Source organism: Drosophila mauritiana, chromosome 3R (genome assembly GCF_004382145.1).
Source record: "Drosophila mauritiana strain mau12 chromosome 3R, ASM438214v1, whole genome shotgun sequence".
NCBI lineage: Eukaryota > Metazoa > Arthropoda > Insecta > Diptera > Drosophilidae > Drosophila > Drosophila mauritiana.
In genome coordinates this window covers 5111255-5138714 of record NC_046670.1, presented here as the reverse complement: position 1 = coordinate 5138714, position 27460 = coordinate 5111255, and the positions used below count along the sequence as shown (strand labels likewise).

Here is a 27460-nt window from a genome sequence, read left to right as displayed (position 1 = left end):
GAAACCAGAGGAAAACTCAAGCCACTGCGGCCCAGGAGCCCAGGGAGAAGGAAGTTTTTTGTTTTGTCTTTTCGGCGATTGTTGAAAACCGATGTGCATCTCCATGGATTTGGTGGAGGAGCTGCAGCCGGATGAAAAGTTTTCTAATTACTTGGGGTCAAGTGTTCGGAGGCGGTTGGTGTGAAATCAAAAATGAAAAACACTCTTCTGTAAAATGAAACTTGTTTTCCGTTTATATGAAATTGTACTGGAAAACTGTTCTGAATTGTGCTGACGTGTACACAAAAAACTGACTGACTGGTTAAACATTTGAGGGGCTGCAAGTGGGCGAAGCACATGTCGCACGAGAGATTTTCCTTCCTTTTTTTTCCATTTTCCGGACTTGTGTTGTTTTCAGGTTGGCAGTTTCAGAGGCAGTCAGTCATTTGGTTATTTGCATATTTTCAACACAAATCAGTGAATCGCATGCAGAGCGAATATAAAATTTTTACAATTCTCAGAAGTTTTTATTTAATCTGCTGCCGTCTGCTGTTTACTTTTTTTTGGGAAAGCTTGTGGTTTTTTAAAATTCGCAATTGGCTGCAATGTTGATTGCATTTTTATCGATTACATATGATGACGGAACAGAGCTGAAATACATTTAGTTGAGGAAAGCGTCCTTCATTTTAAAAGCTGAAAATCTGAAAGTAACTGCATTTCTCTTTACAAAAATAATTTAAGTAGAAAAAAAAGAATGAATTATTAAATCAATCAACAAAAATCCCACGTCACTTTGTCTGCTCCTGAATATTCCAGGCAACTTTATTATAGCCTTGATTGTTTGATTTTTATGTGCTCGGGCTCTCATAGCGTGTTAATCAGCAACAACTTTTCATATTGATTTTCCTATTCGACAGCCATTAAAAACTATACACGAATGTCGAACGAGCACGAAATGTCTATCAAGTCGTGCTCATCAATGTCAGGCGATTAGAACTTGTATGGGTCCGAACTTTTTCCATTAAAGCCGAAGCATTTGATACCCGGCCAGAGCGGCGTATATATGATGCAGCCATGAGAACGTCGATTAAAAGCCAATTATGGGCCATTTGCTGATGATTTCCGTCTCATCTCATTTGGGGCAGGAAGGAACCGAAAAACGCCAAGAAAAAATAATGAATTTTAAAGGCGCATCGCCAACCGAATAGTTGGTCCATTCGACTACGCCCCATCTTTGGCACATTACGTCAACTTTGGCTCCAGTACCTCCACCTTTTAGTCCCTCAAACCCTTCCATCCATCCATCAGCATCCTGATGGCATCCTAACGTATTTCAATTTCAATTTTCTGCCTTTGAACTAATGCAATTATAATAATATCCCTGCGCAAGTGAATGGATTACAGGGCCGGGCCAACGGCCTGCAAGGTGCCACATGCCACATGGCGCTTGCCACTTGCCGTATGCCATATGCTGTACGCTATACGAGTATACTATATGGATGGGACCCGGCCTGTCGCCGCTGCACTGACGCAGTCTTCAAAACCCCTTTTTAGCCCTAGCCCCAACCTCTGAACCCTTCACCATGTTGGCTCTTGGCTGGCGACCAAGTTGCAAGGGGCTGTTGATGCTGACAGTGCTGATGGTAATTTTATTGGACAGTTGGCGGAGGGGGGGAATATCGCAGCATTGCTGGTTAAGAAGCTCTTAGGGCTTCTAGACGTCTCACGTTTAATGTCATCACCTAGTATGGCTGCCATCCATTAATTTCCATATGCCGCATTCCTTGAAATATATGCACTTAGGTCAGTTCTATATATCTTAAATTAAAAAAGAATGAAAAACCAAGAATTTATCATTAAATAGCACCACACTAAAGATATCCACTATGTAGTACACAGTTGTCTTATTAATTCAGAAAAATGTGGTGTAATTTTAAATCCGACTTAAGCACAGATTGGACTACAAGCCCATAAAAACTGTGTGTAATTCGTATGCCACCATAATTTATAACGATGATTACATTCAGGTGTTCTCCTCTACATCACTTAAGCATTTTTTGCCTGATCTAGCTTTTCAGGCTTTTAGAATCCTTGGCTGCACTTCCACTTTTTAGCCGCGAATGGAGGGAACAGGAAAAATCGTACTTTTGCATAAAAAGTTAAACGTTCCACGCTTTCAGGCTCTAGTGCTGCCTTTTGCTGCGCTTTTGTTTTTAACTTGGCCAACACAAACAAACCCCAAACGTGTGTGTGTGAAAATCCCATTATATAAACGATATGAGAACTTGTGTGCGTATGCATTTTTATGCGTTTGGCCGGCGGGATGGGGAAAAACTTTAGCTTAACAATACAAAAGCGTAAAATATTTAAGTGGCCCTGAAGGGGATGCGAAGATAGGGGAGGGGGAAGCGGAAGCAGTGTCCTGCCCCTCTCATCTGACCCTATTTGCTTATAAGTAATGTGTTAGCTTGGGCTTTTGGCAAGCGAACAGGAAGTCGCTGCCAATTGGCCGGGAATAAGTGCATATAAAATTCGCAAAATATCGGAGTGATGTCAGCCGAAAAATGGGACTGTATGTTGGAATATTCAACATGTTTTAACAAAGTTTAAGTAAATATTTAAATGGCCATAATTCACCAATATTTCGACAACTCATCGTAGCCTCAATTCCAATTCTACAAGTTTCTTCAAGGAAAAACTTTGCTGGCACTTTGTCATTCGCTGCCTGGATATAATTTCATATTATTTGCCATTTTATTGCGATGGCAATGGCAATTTGATATGCAGCTGAAGTACAAATGGAACTGCAACAAAAATAGTAGCACACAATGGACAATTATGTGCACAGCCAAGAGATCTGTATTCACAGAAGCATTAGCACATATCCATTCAAACATTGATGTTTGTTTTGCATGCTGCAGTGCCATTCTGTGCTGCATTGTCTTAATGGCATTCAAGCAACGTTCAGCGTTTTCAATTGCCAGCATTCAGGGACTTAGCCAACTCCGCTCCATCATGAGCCAAGTTCATATGGGTTTAAGTGAATCCAGCTAGGTTCGCTGATTGCGCAATGTGGCAGACATGTCTGTCGAAAACAGCATAGTTCAATGCCTGGATTAAAATGTGGCAATTCGATAAAATTTGTACAGCAAGAATATGTTTTTTTTTAGTTTTAAGCCTAGCGTGGCATTAAATGGGATCTACGCATTGAAACACTTCAAATAAAGTAACTTTAAATATGGCTAATTCAGTTAGAGAACTATTTAAATGTTTATCCACGCAATAAAGAAAGTTTCTAGTTTCTAGACTGAATAATAATATAGTTAACAACCCCCATGAATTTCGTTTAACGGGCTTAAAATCCTTCATCGACTGACTGCATCAATTTGCCACTAAATGAATTCTTCCGATAGCCTGTTTCCTGGCTAGACAGCTCTGCTACTCCGGGCCAAGTTATTTTAGCATTGGCTAATAGAAGCTTTAATAGAAGAATATAAAATAAAAGAAGATAATAGCGTAATTTAATCTTCACGATGATGTTGACTTAATTGACGTAATGAATGATGTAACTCATAGTTTGCCTAACTCAAACTACTACATTAATCAAATTAGCTGACCATAGTCACAAATGAGGCTATATTCAGGAACTGAAAAGGGCATAAAATCTGTCACAACCAGCGAGACAAAAAATATCACGAAGTTTTCTCACTTCTTTGCATTTCAGCCTCTTTTTTGTTTATGATTCTTTAGTAAAACTTCGTGCCTGGATAAACAAAGACTGTGAATAATCTAAACGCGCTGATAAGTGCTAAAGTTTTTTTGGCATAATGACTCGACTTTGTTTCGTGAAAAGCGGAAATGCGGTAATGCGAGTATTCGAAGGATGCTGAAATAAGTTCACTACTGAGAAGTTGACATCACATTTGTTTGCGGCATTTTAATTTTGTTTTTCGCTTCTTTTCCTTTGCGTTTCGTTTTCCATCATGGCTGACGTAAGTTCGGTGTACTTACATAAGCGGAAATTTTCATTCGGAATGCATTTTGATTGCAGCCTGGAGGAGCTGCAAACTGCCAGCAGATTCTGCGGCCAGATAGAGAGACGCCAAGGAAAGTTATGACGAAGTTGGAATTCCTTACTTAAGTCACAGAGCTAATCTCTTCTAAAATTTATATTGTTTTTTAAAGAAATTAAAAAGAAAAGGATGCTAAAATTTGCATACTATTGAAGCTAAACTAATAATAGCTAAATTTTAAGTGTGACATTGATGTTTAAGCATTTTTTAAATGTAAATGCAAGATTAACAAACTTTCTGATAACATCGCATAAGTGTGCTTAGTGTTATTCAGCTATTTATATTTTCTATACAATATATTCTTGTGGTTTGGTATGATTTTTTAAACGCTTTCAATGTATTGGGGGACTGAATGCTGAGCGCGTGCCATATCGATGGGAAAGTCGCGTTGTCGACATCGTCGTTACTCACATGAGTGCACTAAGCAGAGCATTTCACACAGATACTCACCCACACAGACGCAGGCAGATTCGTTCACCCGCACACTGACAAAAAGCACTCGTGCGGTAATCGCTGTACAAGGAAAACAAAAGCAAAAACCGTTGAAGGCACGCACAAGCGACAGAAAATAGTTTTTCTTTCATTTTCCCACTTTTCCAAGCTTAAAGGCACTATCGAATTTCAGTTTAATTGCTCAACATTAAATAACGCTTAGCAGCAGATGCATGCATGTATGGAAATGGAGATGCAGATACGAGTATCTTTCTTGGCGGCTCAGACATTTGAAGTTTGGCTCGGGGGCAGACGACAGACAGGAAAATGCAATTATAACTGCCCATCCTCTGGACCCCTCCCACTCTCCATGTTTTTGTTGCTCCGCCGTCGGAGGGGCGCATAATTTCAGATGCATTCTGCTCACAGGTATGACGAATATTTGCCAGGTGGGCGGAAGGTGTCACAAAAGTTTGCCAGCATAAATTGCTCAGGAAGTGCTGCAATTTCTCGGCCTAAGTATGTGTGAATAGTTGTCTTTGTCTGCGGCTGGCAGAGTGTGCAAGGAAAGAATTTGATAACTTAAATGGATTTTAATTTTCATTTGTTTGCGCAAAGCGATTCCAAGGGTTAATGCTGTCAAAACTAAGGGAAGTCTTAAGTTTATTTGTGCATTCAAAGTTATGAGCCGAGGAATATGCAGAACAATGCACATTGATTTCAGATTATGAATGCTCTGAAGTTTATTTAGTTTAGAACAATACGTTAAGAATACATTTTATTCTCAGAAATTACCGTAAGTAAGAGCGAACGCTTTTGAGATACACTAGCTCAACTTCGTGGCGGTTTCTTTTTATTGTAACGTGACTACATATCTAAAAGATACAATGTACGTATCTTTTTTCTGATGTACCATTAAGTGCAACAAAGCGCACCTTAGAAAATTACAGAGTTCGATGGCTTATGCAGAATTTATAGAGCTCGCCGGTGGAATTTTCGCAGTTGCCACAAGCAATTTGATTGAGATTTGCCCAAGGACTGGGCCACATAAATCAGGCTGTCCCATCGACAGCCATGTCAACGCTAAGCCGTCGAATCAAAGCCGAAGCCAAAGGCCCCGAGCCATGCGGTCCAAAAGGTATAAGGATTAGAATTGAAAAGGACACAGACGATGTGGAGCACATGGGCATATGGGCACACTGGCACACGGGCCGTGGGGAGAGCAATAAAAGCGTCTTAAAAGTTTAATGTCCCTCGATTTGCGGTTGCATACAAATGACTTTTTAGCCGTCGTCTATGTGTCGCCCTCTGCACTCCTGTTTCCTGTCTGTCTTCCTTTTTGCCGTCTGACTTTTGCTTTGGGGCGCAAATAAATCGCAGCACTGAGTTGAACGACTGCCTTCGCTATTTTCTAGCTTAATTGTATGTTGACATTAAATTGTTGCATAACTCGTCGCGAGTTCTCCCAAACTTTAGTGGGTGGTGAAAGCTTTTTGGGTGAAATTAATTTAAGAAGAAGCACATCAGAGTTTAGTTTCAATGTGATTGTTACTTGAGCCATTTTTAACAGCATATTTCTTTAAAACAATAGGTATATTTAGGTAGATTAAGTCCCAAACATCTCCATTAAAATAAGTATATTTCCTTCTCTACTGAATACAAGGCTGTTTCATACATTTTCCCTATAAAGTAAATATATACTTAATCAAAATCATTAGTCCAGCCGAGATTGCCATTTCTGTCCGTCCGTCCGTATAAATGTCAAAAATTGTCTTGTCACTTTCTATCTTTCTGAAAAAATAGTGTGGCCACGCGATGAAATCTTTTTCACTCTAACGCTTGTGTTAATATGCCCGTGTGTTTATTACATAATTTTCCAATAATTGCATAAATTAAGTGCCTATAATTTCTCCCGAAGAGCTTTTTTTTCTTAATCAATGTACGAGATGACTTAATTGCCACTAATTAAATGTTGTCCGCAGGTTGTTTTGCTTTTATTTGAAAGGAAACTAAATCCATATTTATGGAAGAAGGCAAACTGCAAAAGCGGAACGAAGGCGCTCATGCAAATGAGCAGTCTTCTTTAATTTAATGAAGGTGACCTCTAGCCGGGGCTTTGCACGATGTGCCTCGTTGCCTCGTCGACCCCTTGTGGTGCATTTATACAGTGGAAAAAACGTGACTATAAGCAATAAAAACGTTATATAATATAATATACTTAATGTCAAATATTCCATTCCATATACTCCATGAAATATATAGAAAGTACTTGTCATAATGTCACAGTTATTTTTTAGGACAAATAAAGATATTATTTTCAAGTCAATGGAATGTTCTTAACTAAGTTAAGAAAATCACTACTTTCTTATTGTTTTTCTTAACTTTTTCCAGTGGTTGTTAGCATTAACTGACTGCCGGTCAATCAGTGTCAGTCAGTCGTTCGGGTTGATCCGGCTCGTGTCTCATTCTCACAAGTGCAGCTGGCAATTAAATTTGTGGCAGCAGCATCATTTCTGCCCGCCTGGGGCACTGCTGAGTGAATTAATTGCCAGACGGCACAGGCCAACGCAAAATGGCAGCAAACATCCCACGGGCCAAGTTAGCTGAGCAATCGAGCAAACTAAGCCGCTGTAGCACAAAGGCACGCACCGGAGAAAAATGGGAATGGGGAGGGGCGGGGCTGGGTCCGGCTGCGGCCAACGTGGAGCGCACCTGATCAGGTGCTTTGTAGGCTCGGCCTGGCCAACGGAAACCATAAAAGCACCGTGTGTATGCGGCTGTTGTCCGTGCCAGACAAAATGGTGTCAAATGGCAAAAATGCATCGTAAACAAAAACTAAATGAAAAAACTTTTCAAACAAGCCGAGGGCTGCGGCAAAAGTAACAGAACAGGAATAACAACAAGGGAAGTTTTTACCAAACTGCAGTATTAGGATAAGATAATTTGCATAGCTTCAATATTTATTTAAGCGGCTTGAATGTGAAAGTTGCACTTGCAACAATACTGAATAGAAAAAATGAGTTAAGTAAGTGTTTACAAAATTCTATTACAATCCGGGAATTTTCGAAAATAAAGTAAAACAAAGTAAGACAAACAAATGTTACAATAAGACAGGAAATTCAGTTTCCAATTGATAAATTCACTTGGACATTATTATTAGATTATTTCTATCTATATTATTAGATCGCCAGTTTAAAATAGTATGACTTACAATAGATAATTAAAACAGTATACCGCCCAAGGTGCAACAAACTTTGCAGTCTCACCCCTCGAAACGCATAGGACAAAGACATTTTCTTGGTCCCCAGAAATGTGGTTGGCACTTCAAAGGACTATACCAATACACGGGCAAACATATGAGACCGCAAAACAAGGATCTCCGAGGCGATAACTATGCTTCGAGGTGTCATTTTGCTTGTTGTGCCCGCATAAAACTTGAAAGGTCCCTTCGGGTAGATTAAACACGCACACGAATTTCCCACACACACACATTTCTGCGGTCAGGGACTTGGGGTGTGTGAGTGTGTGGATTATGGTGCAAGTGACGCTTGCAAGTATGCTACGAAAAATACGGAAATCCAACCCCCTACACATGAGCCATAAATTTATCTCCAGAATGTGCATCGGATACAGGAAAATCTATACAAGAAATATGTCTGCAACGTGGACATTTATTTATGGGATAGTTAGGAACACCACAAATTGGGCACCGATCCATGTGACCAGTATTCATGCCAAATAAGTGGCAATTACCTTTTGGAAAATTCATTAAAAATCACTTGGTGCCAGCGCACTGACCCCTTTTTCAATTTTAATTAAAAGTAATCCAACCAGCTGGAGAATTATGTCGCCCGCCCATCTGTCAGCTGTGGGATAGTTGGGATGTCAGCAGGCTTATCGGGATTTCAACATCACTGCGCAGGGAGGCCCAGTGTCTCGCAGCTGAGGGATTGCCGCCACTCTCGCAAGAAATTCAAATGATTCAAATTTAAAGCCGCATGATTTCCCTGAACTACACACATTCGACTAGCTGGGCCCAAAGGACGCACAACGCTTAAAATTTCATACGCCATTAAAATTTAACACACTATCGAAAAAAAAGCGTTTTAAATATTTATGCTGGGGTGCGGCTGCATTTGGTGACCGCAATCAATTGGAGCACCACATTGGACCACAGACATAAATCAGTTGGAGAAATATAAGTTTTTTGCCGTAACCACCTCCCTTGACATGATAAATTGTTGCAGCTGCCGAGGAAATACACTGAAAGTTGTCGTAAATAAGTGTGTATGTATGTAGACTCTAACGTTGTGTGCAGGTGCGAGTCTGCCACGTGGCACGAACCTCCCCGCACTTTTGGCAGTGCGAACGAAGGCTACGCTCCTGACATCAACTGCCAATTCATATGAGAAACGAGCCCTTGTAGGCCCGAGTTTTTCCCCAGTGAAATGAGCTCTTACTGCTGAATTATGCAAAAGGTGCGTGCCGTCGTGGTATGGCGCTACCGAAGGCGTGGCACTCTATCCATTCCCGGCCAAGTGAGCCCTATTGATTGCCATGGAATGATTTGCCACGGCTCCTTTTAATTGGTTCAAAGCGTTGGCGGATATTGGAGTGTGTCTAGACTGAAGGGGTCTTGCCGCAACTGGGTTAAATGCCTCTGGGTTTATTGTATGGGTGTATCCTTGCCACAGGGCACGCGGAGCGGGGGAGAAAGCTATTGCAGTTTAATTTATTAAGTGCTTTAGTATTATCACACCGATTAGATTTATTACGAGTATACAACTATTCACAGGAAATGCGAAGTTGGGCAAATTAAAAACAAGAAATTGAAACCTTGATAATCATTTTGTGTCACTTATTTAAATGGCAAAGGGTAAAACTATTACCTCTATATATATAATGAAGTAAAGGACCGAGTCCGATTAGGTGTTTAAAAATTAAAACTAAACCAAGGAAATGGGTGCTGCAAATAATTAATATAATGTTTACTGTCTTTTGACATTGCGTGCCAGCCGGCAATTATTTCATTGTACAAAAGTGGAGCAGGAAACGACGTCGAGACAACGAAAGTTAAGCTCAGGTAGACACACGAAAATTCTGTGGGGCAGGAGGAGAGTTGCAAGTTGGCCATAATTAAATCGAGTGACTTGGCTGCTCCACGAGAATGTCCTGGCAAAGCTGTCTGTCCTTTCGGCCAGGACAGTCGCTGCAGCTGTCTTAGCCAGTTGTTGTTTGGAAGAGCTTAACCCAATTTACAGCTTACATGCAACGACTTCAGCTCGAAATGGCCAAGTCCCTTTGGCTTAGATCGATACGCGCTGTCGTGGCCATAAAATAAGTCGCAAAATAACACAAACACACATGCCGTAACTGCCGAAGTGGCAGCAAGAGTAACTGTTGCAGTAGAAAACAGGCCATTAATATGGATTTTTCTCTGGCCATTGTCGCAATTATCAAATGGCTGCAGTTGTAATGGAGAAAGTGGGTGGACGGACGTACTGCCGCATTGAAATGCGGCAAGCCGCAATTTGGCCGAGAGCCCGAAACGAAACTGTTTGACTAACCAGCCAATTGGCCAATAGCCCTGGGCCCAAAAGTCTGGCCCTGGCAAATGAAAATATTTACATGTGGCCATATGTGGCAGTGGTTAGCTTTTTGTCGGTCTCATTGTGGTATTTGTCATGCGTCCTGCTGTAATTATTATCCATGTTCAAATGCGCCCATTGTTTAGTTCAGCAGGAAGGGCTACTTAAACGGAATCCACATATAGATGCAGTTGGAAGAGCTAAGCCTGTTTGATTTTACATCATTTTAATAGCAAAATAATATATTCTACTAATAAAGTATGGCAGCAGGGCTGTAAACCCATATTTCTTTCACTTTGATTCAGTTACTTGACAAGCTGCAACGAGGCTTCAGATTAAACTATGGCTTATAAAGAAATATATATATATTTTAACATAAAGAACTCAATCACATTGTCTTTTTTGGGCAAAAGAACAGAATTATCAAGTGTACAACCACTTAAACATCGTTAGTGTGAATATCTTCTAAACTGCAAATATTGGTATATAATAGATATTTTTGTTTTATTTAAGGAATGAGTGATGTGTAGTGATTTAAAATTCAATCCTTTATTGTTAAGAAAGACAAATATCCATGTCAACTTTGGCTGATATCCTTCGAGTAACTGCGAATGAAATAGTTTTTAAAAGTCTCCTATTATACCATATACCCATGCAATAGTTAAGCTTAACCCAACTATAATCCATCTTGAAATATTACTTTATTGCTTTCTGACTCAACGCTCTGTTATCGTTCATACTTCCTTCCCAGCAGCTCCACTCAGAGTATCGGAGCACTTATCGCTGGCATGAATTTACGGGCAACTCGCGGCCAGAGGTTGTGCGACGGGCACCTGCCCCAAACCCAAGTCAATTTGTTGGTGAGTTGCGAAGGCATTTGTCTTGCGCCCATTGTCACGGACTATTTATTGATCTCGCTCTGATTCGACTTTCGATTGGATTTTGCGCATCTGCAGGAGCGACAAATGAGCCGCCATTGCCGCGCCGGAAAAAATGTCCAGAATTAGCATATAAATCGCACGAGTTTATTATAGGATCGGAATATACAGATGGACGCCGGGATGCCAGTGCACATCGTTTGGCGAGAGTAAGTGTCGTTTCCCGAATTTCCCATTTTCCACCTTTATATATTCGACAGCTGCAGCGAGCATTAAATATCGAAAATTGTGAGAACATATATCATAGCTAGCTTATATCTCTCATAAGGAATAGGAATATGAAATGTTCTTTTAGCACAATGATTTTAAGAAAACCCCTAAAAAATATAAGTTTATATACTTTCTTAAATACTAGAGTCGACAATGCAATTATGAACATTTTTGCCACTTTAATCCGAGCTTCCATTTCCATTTCTGCGCATAAAAAGTTGAGAAGATGTCCGCTTATAAATATGCAAGATTATTGTGCATATCCACGTTTCCATGAACGAGCTAAAATATGCAAATCCCAGCTAGCTTTCAACATGTTATAGTTGTAGTATATTCAGTTTATGGCCACACGAGCTTTATGCGCTTTTGACATTTGAAGGGGACCGTGAGAGGAAAATGAAATGCGCTGAGGTTTTCCAAAAAGTAGAAAACTTGCCTATTTAGATACCCTATGATTTAGTAAGTCGTCGAGGAACCCAGGAAATAGTTAGCCATGCACTGCCTGCTTTTAAGCCGCGCCAAAAGTTGAGCATTTAATTGTACACCTAGATGGCGTGAATTATTTGTTTTAATTAGGCCTAAAGGGTATAAAGTTTTCATTGGAAGTATACTTTCATATGCGATTTCAGAAGCCGTGGCCATTACGGGAGGCTTGGCATTAGGGTTAATGCGTTTAAGCCGCGGCCCTCATGAAAAAGTCGACGCTCTCAAATGCCACAGGAAATACACAAAAGCCGTTCAGAAAAGCGCCATGTGAGCTTCGTCCTTTCCTAGTTCATTTTGGGCCCCTCCTCTCCAACGGTAGACTAATTAATAATGAGGCACACGGTGGCACATGTTGCAAGGACATTGGGATACGTGTGCGAAAATCAGTGGCGTACGCAGATGGAAGGGTTTGAGAGAGTTTGTGCCCTTGGGCATTCAATTCGCTTTCCAAAATGTGTCTGCTTGTGCTTTAAAATGTTGAAAAACAAATGCTTAAATTGTATTAATAATTATCTAATCATTCGAGTGCCTAAATGTTGTTACAATAGAGTCAAAATGTTAATCAATCGAAAGTGCATAAAATGAATGTAAATGAAAGTTAATCCGTCGTTAAAATACCCCTCGGCAATATTCTTAGTACGCCACTGACCCAAACACTTGTTTGTGCGTCGAAATGCCGGGGAGAGTGTGCTTTTGACATACTATCATGGGCACCCTGACAATGCATAATTAATTGACTTTACCTCATGACGCACGTCAACAGGGCGTATGCGTATTATTTACGAGCAACTAATTAACCAGAAATGCCCGTATATCTTTAATGTCCTTAATGCCATCTCTGTCTCTCTGCAGTCGGAGGAGCGCGGTGGCACACCTTCGCGCCGCAGCAAATCGGAGGGACCACCCGTTGTGCCCAATGGACGTGCGTATCCCATTGCCACGGAGATCGACGGAACCACAAGAAAACAGGTACACAATTGTCAGATGGATTGCACTGCACGCAGCCAGAGCACTCGGGTGTCCAATTCAATAGTTGTCTATGGCCTAAAACAATTAAGCCAAATACTCGTGTGTGCACTTCAAATTCGGGGAGCCTGGGTGTCTGTGTGTACGTGTGTTGTTTGCAAGTTCAAGCCCCCCAGCATGCATGTATTACTTGAAACATTTCTGCCAGGATGAGCACATTGGGGTTGAACATTTGTGTCCAGAAATAGCCCCCTATCAGCGGAATAAATGTAATGGTCAGTCTTACCGTGAAGACTGCGCTATGGGTTTTAGATTACATTAGATTATATAACTTATTTAGTTTGACGTTACGTTTTTAAATCAGTTGCTACTTAATTGACTCTTCGTCCAAGTATTCCTAAAATAAGTTCACACTAACTATGATCTATTTATGTTATTTACAAAAGATAGTTCAGTGAACCTCTGGTTTAAATTAAACTAACTTCCAACTTACACTGAATTGAAGTAAAATAAAATTTATTTTACCAGCTTAAGCGACCTGTTCATAAATTTTAGGGCTAACGTCAATGCAAAGTGAAGGCCTACTTCAGTCCGATTGAATGCTCGTCGCGCCACATAAACTGGGAAAAACTTGTAGGGAGATAGGACCTGTCCCGTTTTCCGATCGGAGATAGAACGCGCGTTGGACCATTGGACCGGAACTCGGTGGCGAGCAACAATTTCTATTAGCGGCGATGCTGTCTCTCAGCCAGCCACCGAAATCCCCTCCGGGCAGACTGCACTGTCTGCAACTTTTCCAGTCCTTTTATTGGCAATTTTCCCCATGCAGAACATGCTGTTGAACATTTGTAGCTCGTCGCGCCGTTTGCGGCTATGGGAAAATTTCATTTACTCACACGAGCATGAGTGCATGTGTCTGCTCACTGCACTTGCAGTGAGTGAGCCAGGACAGCATTGAGTTGTCAGACAGAATGTCAGTTAGTCAGGCGGCTACTCGACCTGAATGTATCGTACAATTTTAACCTGCAAAACCCTTCAACATTTGCATAAGTTGTACATCGATTTTTTCGCCCATTCGAGCACTTGTAATATCCTGATACTTTCAATACTTAGTACATATTTTGTCGTTCTGATTGTGGCCATTGTGTTTGTACTTTGTAATGCATGTTACAAGGGTTTTATGCTAGTTTGTATCTCCCTCTTACTATCTCTGTGTGGGTGAAAAAAATGTGAAGTTGAATATGTGTTAGATTCAATTTGATTTTTTATATGTTGAGAGGGCAGTTTTATTCGTCCATAAGTTCCGTAGCATATATTTTAAAAAACTTAAAACTCGTAATATATGTTTTAACATATCTTTTATCTGTTTTTTGTCATTTTATTAAAACCTTTTTTTAATTTAAGTTTGGTAAAAAATAGTTAGGGCATACCTAAGTGGTTTTACTTGCTATAAAACAGTTAATCTTTTATGAAAATACCAGTAGTACCTTCGAATATTTTTTTAATTATGGCAGCATTGCGGCTCGAACCCTTTTATACTTCCTCCAGTATTAATCACTTTAACTGTATTTTAAGTATATTTGGGGCTGTTAACCTATCAATATAACGCAATTAGTAATAGATGTTCAAAATTTTCAATTTATACTTGTATTGTGTGTATTTCTTCTCTTTCTCGTTCTCTCTTTCTCCGCCTATGACTAACCGGTATCTTCTTCTCTATGTTAACTGTGCTCTGATCGTCCCCATATAACTCCCGAAAAATATGAAAACCATCCCAATTGAATTAATTAAATTAAACATTAATCTTATCCTTACACTCAATGCGACACTGCAATGCTTTCTTTTCTCGTTCTCTTTTCTCAATTCTCGTTCTCGTTCTCCTTCTCGTTCTCTTTTTGCCCTAAAAACGTAAACCCCAAAACCCTTTTTCGTTGTGTCATTCTGCTCTTCTCTTCTCTTTCGCAGGCGGGTGAGTCAAATGGGCTATTGAAAAAGACCATCAATAAGTTGAGCACTGAGTACCGCCTGCAATTCGTCTGGCCCACCGTCCGACGCATAAAGGGCGGCGGCGAGGCGACGTCTAGGGCCGCTGCCGGCGACTATCCGAGAAAGTCCATATCGCTGGGCGCCCTTCGGTCCGGCGGCCAAGGTCACAGTCACACCCAAAACCAGAATCAGAGCCAGAGTCAGGGTCTGACCCAAGCCCAGAATGGTCACACACATCACACGATGATGGGTGGCGGTGCGGGCTTGCCGACGGTGCATAAAAAACGAACAACAAATCAGAAAGAAGGTGCGACAACAAATTGTCGTCGCTAAGCATTTATTTATCATACTAAAACAAAAACAAAAAACAATTAATTATATATGTGAAACAGACGAAACATTTCCTACTAGCGCATAGTTTCTTTCAACTACTATATGTAATACTAAAACTAATTTTTAACAATCCAAAAGCGCGTGCGTACTAAATGAGTTGACATTTGATTTTTAATTAAACGTTTCGTTACTAAATCAACCTAACAAACTAATTCACGGCAGATTGCGTAATATTTTGTTATATACTAACCTCCGTAACCGTTGCGATTTGTTTATTTTTCAAGATTTTTAAATGAAAATTTGTGCCGTGGCAGCAGCATTGAGCAAAAAAAAAAAGAAAAAACCAAAAAAGAAAAGCCCAATAGAAAAGTGTTGAATAGTGTTGGTAAATGAACGTAGTCTAAACGATTTTTCTCCTCTCACCGCCGCCATATTAAAAATGCAAACTTGCCACCAAGCAATCAATCGAATTCGAAATCAAGTTTTTATGTACACGTCGTCGTAACTTTCGCTTTATAATCGTACTCGTACCTATAAATATGTATACTACAGTGCTCAAAACTAAGATAGATACTTCCTAGAATAATTATCTTGAACATTTTCGTATGATTTTCCCTTTCTTTCCGTACGTACAAGCAAATGTTTCGTTAAATGCTTTTGTAATTGAAGTTGTATTATTTCAAGCAGTTAGCAAACTTTTACTGTCTTAAATCTATCTCATATAGAACGAAATTATGCTAAATTCCTTTCCAAAAACAAAACTAAACCCGACACTAAAAGGTTAAACACAATCAAGACTATCTTTTTAGCCCAAAGCTGACGTAAGTGTTGAACTAAATTTAATCTTTATTAGTGCTAAACCAATTCAATTACCTTTACTGCCGAGCGTAAAATTGCGTTGATCAATCGAAAATTGATGGGATTATTCCCGGGTCGTGCCCATTCTCATCCAAAATGCAGAAACCCACCAACACGCAGTGTCAATGCAACTTTACGTGACGAACTGATGAATTGATGAATTGAAAATAGCCAAGTGTAGTATGAGCATGTTGTGGCCGCAGGTTGTGTGATATATTCCGTTTTCATTTCGATCGAAGCGTAGGAGTTATTGCATAAGTTGCCTTAGTTTCATTGCATGTGTGAAACGACAACCAATCGAAATTACTTTAGTGTCATGCATCAAACCAGACAACCATCAATCAATCAGTCAACACGGCATCAGCATCAACTCGCTATCAATCGTATATACCAATATTACTCATGTATAACAATTCATCGGCTAGACGAATTGGCAAGCTTAGTGTGGGTTAGTTTAGGCTGTGGGCACTAAGTGTGATTACCACTTTCCAAATACTAACAAAATTTACAGTTCAAGCAAAGCGCATAGGTAAGGCAAACGGAAACGGAAGTGAACAAACGGCAATCAAATAGAATAAAATGAAACCTAACCCCTCTACTCATATGCTAAATCGTTAAGTGCATCTGCATCTCAGTGGCAATTAGTGGCTTTAAGCAAAATGCTTTGTCTTGCCTTTAACCCTTGTGCGACGCCTTGAGCTTCCAGCGATAGTGTACAAAATTGGACGTAGTGCTTACAAAAATAAAAAAAAAAAAATATTTAACAACTAAAAAATATGAATTATCCAACGCTGCATTCAACTCGAATTGTAAACACATATTTTGCATAAGAAAGAATACAACAATTGGTTTGAATTTCGTTCTATATTCCAAATAAAAGTTACCCGAAATTGTTCAAACATATCCCCAGAAACTACCAGGAAACCATGCCAAACACGCTTCAACCAAACATTCAACATTATAGATTTTCCGTTCTGAACTCAATGCCAAAAACACAAATTGATTTTCATTTGAAGTTTACATTTAGCATTTCTCTGACCCACCACAAACTAACCACCCAATCACAACCACGACTTCAAAACCACCCACTTAAGCGCTGCTTCCGGCTCATTTATTTGCTGTACAATAATAAGAAATCACCTTCTCCTTAACCCTGAGTTGAAGTTTAGCGTATCTGAGACACCTTGCAAAAGAAAACCTAACCTTTGTTTCCACCTTTTTGGCCTTTAGTTTCCTACTGCATTTTCTACAATTAATTATACTTTCCTTAACTAATCTTAATGTACCCACTGATGGCAGATATCAGCCAGAATCTGTATAAAGCTATCGATCGACTTGGATTGCCGCATTAAATTTCGTGTCTGTGTGCTTTCAGCTACTCTACATGAGTTGGAGCCCTTGGTTAGCGATACGGATGATAGAAAAACGCACGAGAAGTATGAACATTTGATTAACCTAGCCCTCAAACCGACTTGCTCATAGCTTCTGCCATTCTCATTCAGTGATGTCCTTCATTAGCCCACCCGAAAGAGCAGTATCATCCAAAATATAATAATAGCTTTCAGAACCCACATTCATCCGCACCTGCATGTTGCAAGTGTTGCATGCTGCAGCCATCGAGAAGCACAGCAGTTCCCACTTGAAACTCAGAATCTCTCAGAGGCCAGCATTACTTCCCATTGCTAACGACTCTTCCGATTCTTGCAGACAAGTGACCATTGTGGAGCGCAAGATCACCTCGCGTCCCTTCTCGCAGGCCATCGACCAAGAGCGCCTGAACCACTTCATCACGAAAAAGGAGAACTTTGGCTTCGCCGATGCCGCCGTGGCCGCCGCGGCCCTCAAGGACGAGGTGGACAACCGGCAGCAGGCCGGCGAATCTGGCCAGGTGGTGGTCATGAACGGCTCCGCCCCGCCGCACTCGAAACCGAATTTGGATTTGTGGTTCAAGGAGATGGTGGAGCTGCGCAAAAAGGCCGGCGAATACAAGGTACGTCCTAATTGTCTATCTGTTGTATCGTCCTTTAGTAATCAGTGTTCCCTGTCTACTTAAATTACTAAGCAATAGATGTCATCCCACAATTATTATATTTTTATATAAAATACTGTTTTATGTATATGTTGAATATTAATTAAATTGGACACTACCCTAACTCCGTTGATCTTCTTCAATTCCAGTGTCGCGGTTGGGGCATAGAAATTGACCCGGAATTGTATAAGAAACAGAAGGATCTATGGGATCAGGTTTCAAAGCGCAGCTCACTTTCGGCACTTTCTCTAGCCTCTTCTGTTCATAGGTAAATATAATTTGGAATAAAACTCCCGAAAATGGGTATTTCATCCAGTGAGGTTTACTTAAAATCATCTCGATTTGGTGTTTACCTTAAAAAAAAAATGTTAATCAAGAACGTTTTTTTCCGATCCTGCTAGACCCATTACAAAGGAGGAGAAGGAACAGGAGAACAATAAGAAGTCCACGCCATTGCAGAAGGCCCAGAAGCCGCGTGTTCCTGGCCAAGCCTTTTTGATTGATAATAAGGATGAGATTTCAGCACTGCCAGCACGCTTTAGCAATATACGCCATCACCTTGAACGCACCACAGGTCCGGGTGAGTACCTGAGATAAATGAAAGGACTAGCTCAGGCTAACTCTTCTATTGTTCTGTCTTTCAGATGTGGAAGAGGGAGCTTTGTTGCCCTCGCCAACGCGCGAGAAGCTGATGCCGGCTATTACCAAGCGGGAATCGGAGTCTCAGCGAGGAAGTCCCAAGAAGACCGCCTTGTCCAGGCACGGATCGCCCCAGAAGGGTAGTCCTCAAAAGGGCAGCCCCAAGAAGGTCCTTAAAAGTGAGTAGTTCCCCGCTTTTACCCCCACCCTTGAGCAGAGGATACAAAGAAAGAATGCATACGCATATCCGATTTCAATTCCAAAGTTAACCATATCCGAATAGCAAATTTACTCTTATGCAACAATGACACAAGTACACAAAATGCACTTACCAATAGAGTTACGAGTTCGGGAACAGAACAAAACATTGTACACGCTCCAACAATAAGTATACGCCCCGTTACCAATACCTTGATTTGGTTTCCTATGATTTTCGTTTTGCCATAGTTTGCTCAACTGCTTCAACCGTTTGATTTGCATTTTCCCCGACAGTCGAAAGAGTCGACTCGTTTTTCATCCTTGTCAAGTGCACCGAAGACTTCTTGGGATATGAGATTTGTGCACAATCCTAATGTAGTTTCTAGTTACTTACATTTGCCAGTTTTTATCGAGGGTTTGTGTTCTGAAATCGGTTGAAAGTTGATTTTCATGTTCTACGTTTGAGCTATGATTTGTAGAGAACCATTTGAGTCAATCTCCTAAAACCACAACTACTTACATTTATATATTGAGGTGGCCAATGATTAGGATAATCCCATATAATCATTCATTCATATTTCGTATATATAAATCATTTCTGTGTATTGGGGCCATGAATGTTTTAGTGTGCTGGGATGTAAGTAAATTCGACAATGGCTGTATACTACTTTGCGTTAAGCTAAGCTTTAAAGACATCTTTTTCGCTTTTAATTTATATATACAAATTGATACTTCTATAATCTTAACAACATAAAAAAGTGTAACTTACGGTGTCTGATTAGTATTCGAATTTTGTCAGGAATTTGCCAACTTAGTCTTAACCTTAGTATAGAATCGGGAGAGATCTATAAAAAAAACTTTATCGAAACGTTGTGAAAATGAGAAGCTTAAAGCGTAGCGCATTGCCATAAAAACGTGTACAATAATTCACTTGAAACACCCACACAAATATCACTAGTAGAAAGGCTCTCTCACACCGCCCAACATTTGGAATAAGATATTCTCTAGCCAATTGCGAATTTAAATTAAAACATACAAATCGTACTTTTGTCATCAATCAAACCGCCACCACCACCAACCAACCATACAACAAAATCGCAAAAAAATAACGTATCAAACGAAATGCCAAAACAAAAACCGATTTCGAAAACCGAAAACCGAACCATCCTCCATCCGTATCCGTGTCCATGTGCGTGCTCAGCCCGGTCGCAATCGGCGGGTCCGGGCGTTGCTGAGAATGAGTCACCGAAGCGGCAGATCCGGTCGGCGAGTCAGGCGCCCAGCAGCCGTAAAAAGACGCCGACAACCGGAAGCGGAAGCGAACGCAAGGCACGCCCATGTAAGTAGCCATTTTGGAGGAGGCAAAAGAAAATCCCCCGCCGAATACCCAGAACTCGACGTGAACGATGCGATGCGTTCATTGCCTTATTTATTTGTTTAGTCCTAGTTTGCATATGTCATGTGTTAATTAGATTGCGTTCCGATTTATCGATTTTATGTTGCCTTAACTTTGTTTCTTTTGCCGGATTGGTTCCTAGTTTAGTTTAGTTTAGATTATCTTATCACACCTCCAGTTTGTACGTTCTTCCAAGCCCAAAACGTATTTCGATCGACCATCTAGTTGAGTGTCTAATGAAACTAGTAATTCATAGTTGAAACAACTTTCATTTTGGGTTTACAGTATTTGTTAGTTTGGTCTCTGGTCATGCAGTTCAATCTTTTAGTTATTTATTCTCATTCCTTATCCGTACACTTTAGTTTCGATCACTGTTCTCTCTGTAATGCAGCGTTTGATTGGTCTTCCGAAATACATAACAATCTATAGTTTAGCATGTTGAGATTCCGTTACTAACAAGACTTACTAAGTAATTAACAAACCAACTAAAACAATAAACCAACTAAACTTATCTGTAAGTAAGTAAAAGTAATACTAACAATCCAGTTCAGTGTTGTGCCTAACCGTTCGAGTTTTAATTTTTATTCCGTTAACCTCCTACTAACCATAAGTGTAACTTTGTTGGCTTCCAACCCGATTATCTGTAACATACATTTATAATATAATTTATGTGGGACAGGGGCAACCAGCTAACTACCTGTTTAATGTACTGAAATCCTCCTGTTGCCAAATTTAGGGTCATAAAGCCAACATTGTGTTCTCCCTTCAATAGCATCGAATTACCGAAATACCAATAGTTTGGTATAAGTAGACTAACGAATTTGAATTGTTAACACAACTAACCGAAAGAAAACTGGAACGCCACTAATAGCATTTTACGTTTGGTTCTTGAAGCTCCTTGTTTTGTTCGAACTTTTGTTTTAGGACATTTTAAGCTTTTGCTTTGATTGCATTCTCGACTCGTCACCAACCAAATAAAACATTTTTAATGAAAATACATGTAATAATTTGTTTTTCACCTGCGTTTTGTTTTCGGCAAAAAAAAAATGTAAAAAAAACTATGACAAACAACAACAAAAATCATCGTAAAACAAACAAAACCGAAAACCGAAAACCGTTTACGTTCTTATAGCCACCCTATCCACAACATTCCAATCCCGCATTAAAAGTAGTTCCTTGCCACCGCCCAACGGTAGAGTAGCCTCAGCGCCGCCAGCCACTGCAGCAGCAGCAGCCGCAGCAGCATCCGCAGCCAAATCAGCATTAAACGCTAATCAGGCTCATGCTAATCAATCACAATCATCACATGCCAAGAGCGGTAGCATCAGCGGCAGAATTTCAAAGCCACCGGCCACATCCGCCCAACAGCAACAACAGCAGCAACAGCAACAGCAAATGCGTAAGAAAGACAAAGATAGATCGAATAGTAGTTGCATTGGCAGTGGTAGTCATGTTGGTGCTGGTAGCGGTAGTCAAGCAAATAGTGTCAAGCATCTGCAGAATAAGCAAAAGCAACAACAACTACAGCAGCAACAGCAACAAAAGCAACAACAACAACAGCAACCGCAACAGCAAAAGCAGCAGCAAAAACAGCAGCAGCAACTCGATGTTGCAGCAGCAGCAGCAACAGCAGCAGCAGCAGCAACATCGGCATCTCCCCAAAACCCAACCCGGCCTGCCACCATCAACATCAAACGGCTCACGGTACCAGGTCAGGATAGAAAATTGGCTGAAAGTGAGTAAAGTTTCACCGAAAACTTGAACAAATCAAAAACCAAACTCTTCAATAAACCCAAGCTAAACCAAAATTAAAGCCCATTTAAACAGTAAAAAACACGGAAAATGCTGTAAAATGACATCTGATGCGCGAAATGTTTGTGTTGCAACTTTTGTAAAGCCCTAAACTTAAAAAAAAATACAATCTCCTGTGACGCTATTAATAATTGAGCATTTTACACCTTGGTCAAAACTGTTCGTCCACAATTAGTGAAAAGTGATTAAGCTTATGATTTACCAATTGGCCTCATCGATTAGATAGACGTGTGTGCGTGTTTTTGTTTGGGCCAAGCCATGTGGAATTGTGTATCTGTATTGATAGATTGGTCGTAGAAATTGTACAAAATTGTAGTTTGATTATAGTTATTCCACTGGCAGCCCGTTTCAAAAATGAATATAAAAGTCACCGAAAAAGTATGAAAATCAAACCAAATTCCAAATTCTTAATTGCTGCAAATTGTGGCTACACCCAAAGAGCAAAATGCCTTATTAAATGTTATTAAATGTTAGTTGTTGTTGTAGTCAGTGTATGTAATTGTTGTTTATCAGCCGTGCGTCTATATAAATGTATCTGTATAAGCAATTTAAATTAAATGCCCTTGAATGTGCGTCTCATGATTTGTAGATTTTCGTTGTTAAATCACACCTCAGAATTTTAAATATATCTTTGTTTGTTTGTGTACATATGTAAAGTTTGTAGCATTTCTATCCTCTCTCATTTTAGATTATATGTGAAACTAATTTTTTTTAAACAACATAATCTACAAAAAGACACCTAAGCACATACACTAACAACAATAAGATAGAAGTGTTAGTTAGTATTTTGATGTTCGAAATAGGGGTTCGGGTTAGTTAAACAGAAGATAGTAAATCGTTTCTACTAACTTCAGTGCACTTTCAAATCAACGTAGGAACATGTACTTTTATATCTACTACTTTAATTTTAATATTACCAACTCTTAAAATACATGATTAGTGTTTGATAATATCTAAGCGAACTCAAAGTGCCAGGGATCAACTTACTAATCTTTTCTAAGCTGTCGTCGACGACTTCGTTGTTGCCTGCCCCAAAAAAAAAAGAAACACCAATAAAACATATCCAGCAATGTGCCACATCAGGATTTGTACAGCTATACCAATTTTTTGAAACATAAAACATATATTAGTTTTATTACTCCTCTTCGGATTTTCGTGTTGCGTGTCTGTTTGTGTATTTGTGGCATGCTGTTTCTCATGTTGTGCGCTTTATTAAATAAAACAAAAAATAAGAAATAAAAATATTCCTTTGGTTCTACTAACAATATGTTGCCTTTTAAGCTTCTGGCTTAATATTCTTCCGTTGACTTCAGTTTCCTTCAGTTTTCGGTTACCTAACTAAGTTAGAAATATTTATTTGGATTTTATGTTTCAAATACTAACCAGTAAAACTCAAACACAAAATTTGCTTAACGAACAAAGGAGTTATCCAAAAAATATATATGAAGATCAACAGCTGCGGCAGCATAATGAACTAACAGAAACATAAAATGCGCTTATAATTAAGTTAATTCCATTAACGCATAACCCCCCCAAACTGAGCAGAACTACCATTTATATGTATTTTTGAATGTTTTCCCAACCAACAGACGAAGGCGAGGATGGTCGTGAGACTGCCATTTCCATTTCCAGCTGCAGTCCCCAGCCTCCGGTGCCGGAGGTGCCCGAGGAGCCCCTGGTGAAGTCGCCACCAGAACCGACCCGGGTCAAGTCCCCGGAGCAGATCATAATGCGCTCTCCCGATCCAGTCAACTGGACGGTGCCCCTGGACACTGGCAAAACCTTCACGGTGACGCAGAATGTCAAAGATGGTAAAGTAGACACAAGGTGGTTGACCACTCTGTGGAGCAGAAGATTGGAGCACATCTATCTGTAAGATACTAATATGAGTCTGACTCTAATTTCTGCCTACAAAGTGCATCATTGCCTTGACAAATATGTGTTGCAGCTAATTTAACTCTTTTCATTTCCGTAGGGGAGAACTACAGCCGACCTCAGAGCGAGATTAAAGCGTCGACACCGGTGGAGAAGCCCCCACCGCCACCACAATCGGCTCCGCCACAACTAACCGAACAGGCTAAGATGGACGGTAAGCCATTAAGCACGCTTCAATAAAAACGCAAAACTTCCATACCAAAAGCATCAGCAAAACCAAACGAAGTCGACAAACAAAACCAATCCAGAAAAACCAAAAAAGTCAAATCGCTTTTACAAATATTTATATATTAACTCGTATTTAAATATATGTATCTGTATATGTATATGTATGTATCGCTACTCACAAACATCATCAAAAATCCAAAAATCGAATCATCGTTAGCCAAACTCCAACTTCTCCAACTCCAAATCCAAAAACCCAAAACGAAAACCAAAACCACACCAGCAAATTAAGCCAATCTCGATAAGCGTAAATATAAAGCAAAGTTCCCCTCTTTCTGTATCAAGCCAAAAGCAATTGTGCAAGCCAATGCAATCACATAGCGTACCCGAAACCGTAGATCCTTGCGTAACATAACGAACACTATTTCCAAAACTATCTCCCCCTCCCCCCACCCTTTCGACCACTGCCATCCCGCCAGCCTGGAAGTCCTGCAGTCCGACCACCAGTGCCGCGATCTACGGCAAAACGCTGACGCCCCATGCCACGCCCACCGGCCAGCCGGGCGGCGCGGTGCGCTGCACTGTCGCCCAGGATGAGCCGCCTCAGCAGCCGGATCCTGCGATGTCGTCCTCCTCGTCGACGGGCACTGCCTCCACCGCCCGGACAACTGCCGCCGAGGTCCTGGAGAAGGCTCGCGACCGATTCGATCGATTCTGGGGCAGCAGCAGCGCCAGCAAGGAGGAGAGCGTCTAGATCCGAGATCTTGGATCCTAGATCAGGCACTCAGTGCTTTTCAAGTGCAAAATGTATTCCCCAGGGCAGTTAATTGGTCCCTGAAAGCAAGCAATTATAATACGTAATAGACGTTATGCAATACCTAATCATGTACACCAGTTACCCTATCTAACAGCCTGATGACATTGCGGCACAGCTCATCATACACATTGATTTATACTGTATGTTTCCATAAATCCCTATTTATTATGTATCAATTGGGAGTTTTTCTTAACCTCTACTATTTTTTGTATATTTTTAATTTAATTTTCAACTAAAGATTAATAACATATTGTTCTGTTAGTTTCAATGAAGACCCTGTTAAGTCAAAAAGTTGTATTGAACATCTAAAAATGAATTATGATTTATAGAAAAAATACTATTTAATAATTTTAATTAATCTATTGTAATTGTGGATGAATGTGTCGCAGTGATATCGGAACATTATGAAAGTCCCGCATCGACTTGGCTTGACTTTAAAGCTAAATTCGCTTTTGATTTCCTAGTTAAACTGCTGCAAGCAAATCTAATCAGGCCAAATGTCATCTAACGACACGAGCATAACACAAAGATTTATTTATGTAAGACACTTTCACTGCCTGAACCCAATCCGAATACGAAACCGAACTCAAACCAATGTTGTATACTTTGAAATTCACCCAGAGAACTTTGCAATATTTCGATATCATCCAATCATACAAAATATTCAAATGGGACAAACATCACCGCAATGACCCGTCCAAAAAGTGAGTCCATTCGACAAGAGATATACTCACATTTTTGTAGCTTTCATTAGATGAGCAACCGTATATTTGGGTAATGCATAAGGTGATCTAAGCTAAACTGCTGATCCGTCAGATACCGAACGTTGAAAATAGATTTTGCACATGAACTACAAAGGGAAAAACCAAAAAACGAGAACATGATGTTAAGAATAATTTAAGACACACTTTGGCTAATAAAAACTTAAGGCAAGAGATGGTTAAAACATAGCAACACCCAACAGAAAACACCAGCAAAACATACTAATACTACACAAAAAATGCGAAACAATGAGATTATGCTTTGAAAAGCTGTGAAACTAGTTTCAGACATGCCTACGATTCTTATATAACTATTATGTGAATGTGAAAATAGTCGACAAACAAAAATGGAAACAAAATGATCAAACAAAATGGAAAGACCTTATCGATTTAATCATGTTTTGAGTAAAATTAGCGCTAAATAATAAAGACAAATGCTTCCCGAGGGGCAATAGCTTTCAGAAAGTTGATGTTATTTTGACAAGCATTTTGTTGGGCCTTGTTTCTCGAATCTCTCTCAGTGTAGACAGTTTTTCAGTACAAACCAAATACCGATTCAAACTCAGTTTAGCAGAACTTTTCTTTTGCGTAGGAGAAGTACTTGAATTTAAACCTTTCTTAGAAATAAACGGAAAATACAAAATCGTGTAAGCTGAAGTTAAATTCCATTACCCATAAGTTATGTGATTAACTTCAGTATTGAGCTTACTTGTTGCTTGCCTATATATATTTTAATATAAAACTCAAATAAACCAACAAAAAAAAAAAAATGAAGGAAAATAACGCCACTTTAATGGTATTTATTAAACAGTTGAGTATTTTTATATGTTTTTCATGAATGGACCCGTTTGTTAGTTGAAATCGATAAGTTGATCACTGAATCTTATAGTTACCGAATAGTAACAATGCATATTGTCAAGAGCCCCTAAAATGCAAAATGTTTATTACGCTCAGTCTTTAAAATGGTCACCGGTTCGATTCAATCAATGGCATTAGTTAGAAATAAATAAGAAGCTAAACTAACTAAACTCTGGCAATCTCAAAAACCCTAACAGAAGGAAAATTTCAATGAAAGAAACAGGAAATGCACACTCACATACACAAACAGAACTATATTTCCAGTTGCAATTAAAGGAAAACGGTAACCCAACTGAATGGTAGACTCTTGAACTCATTTAGTTTTAAATATCGTACTTAACAAATTTTAGGCAACTTTAATACGAATCTACTTAAGAACGAACTTGATATTAATTCTAGCTTGTTTACAAAAGGATATAAAATGATTAACGAGACAACAGAAAACCAAAACCTAAACAAAGTATACCCTCAAAATGATTCCAAAATAGGCGCACTAAACGGTTTTCCTTCGACAGCAGTGAAAAAGAAAATCGATTTTTATAAACACTTATACGAAAGTCAAACCAATAAATACTTTCAATTTTCGGTTCCTTCACGAAGCAAAATATTAAACGTCACCAAACAATTATATAAATTTTAAAAATTGACTTTCACGCCCAAATGCGCCTAAAGTTTTAATGAATTAAAAAAGCCTCATATGAAATGCAATAATACCAGTAACTATACAACCCAATTGATAATTTTTTCTGAATTGTCATAAAAAAGGCACACCAAATAGCCTTCATAGAGATGCTAATAACACGATATGATAATTATAATTATACTTGAGAAAAGTGGCCGAATCATATGATAGAGGAGTAATGGAAATAATAAAATAGAATCCGAAAAACAAGTGATGGTAAAATGATTATAACATTAAATGAATCGAATAAATGAAAAATGCATATAAACGTTTTAAAATCGATGTTTTAATTACCTCCCTCAATTAAAATAAAACTCAG

The 27460-nt window shown here is 39.6% G+C and overlaps 1 protein-coding gene across 14 annotated transcripts in view; it reads left to right on the top strand.

The window, feature by feature from the left end:
* LOC117142567 (AF4/FMR2 family member 4) overlaps positions 1-27409 on the top strand; it is a 31433-nt gene extending 4024 nt beyond the window's left edge. For 3 of the 14 annotated variants that reach the window (XM_033306621.1, XM_033306620.1, XM_033306619.1), the window contains exons 3-16: positions 10824-10932; positions 11029-11159; positions 12559-12675; positions 14638-14965; positions 17225-17285; positions 17557-17839; positions 18028-18146; positions 18280-18458; positions 18523-18696; positions 19917-20054; positions 21244-21846; positions 23513-23734; positions 23899-24012; positions 24503-27409. In XM_033306621.1, coding sequence (XP_033162512.1) covers positions 10824-10932; positions 11029-11159; positions 12559-12675; positions 14638-14965; positions 17225-17285; positions 17557-17839; positions 18028-18146; positions 18280-18458; positions 18523-18696; positions 19917-20054; positions 21244-21846; positions 23513-23734; positions 23899-24012; positions 24503-24777 — 2853 coding nt within the window. In that variant the 3' untranslated portion in view covers positions 24778-27409. Of the gene's footprint in view, positions 1-10823; positions 10933-11028; positions 11160-12558; positions 12676-14637; positions 14966-17224; positions 17286-17556; positions 17840-18027; positions 18147-18279; positions 18459-18522; positions 18697-19916; positions 20055-21243; positions 21847-23512; positions 23735-23898; positions 24132-24502 lie in introns of those variants that run through there. The other 11 variants (XM_033306623.1, XM_033306622.1, XM_033306626.1 and 8 more) reach the window with 11 other exon arrangements.
* The last annotated feature ends 51 nt before the right edge of the window (positions 27410-27460 follow it).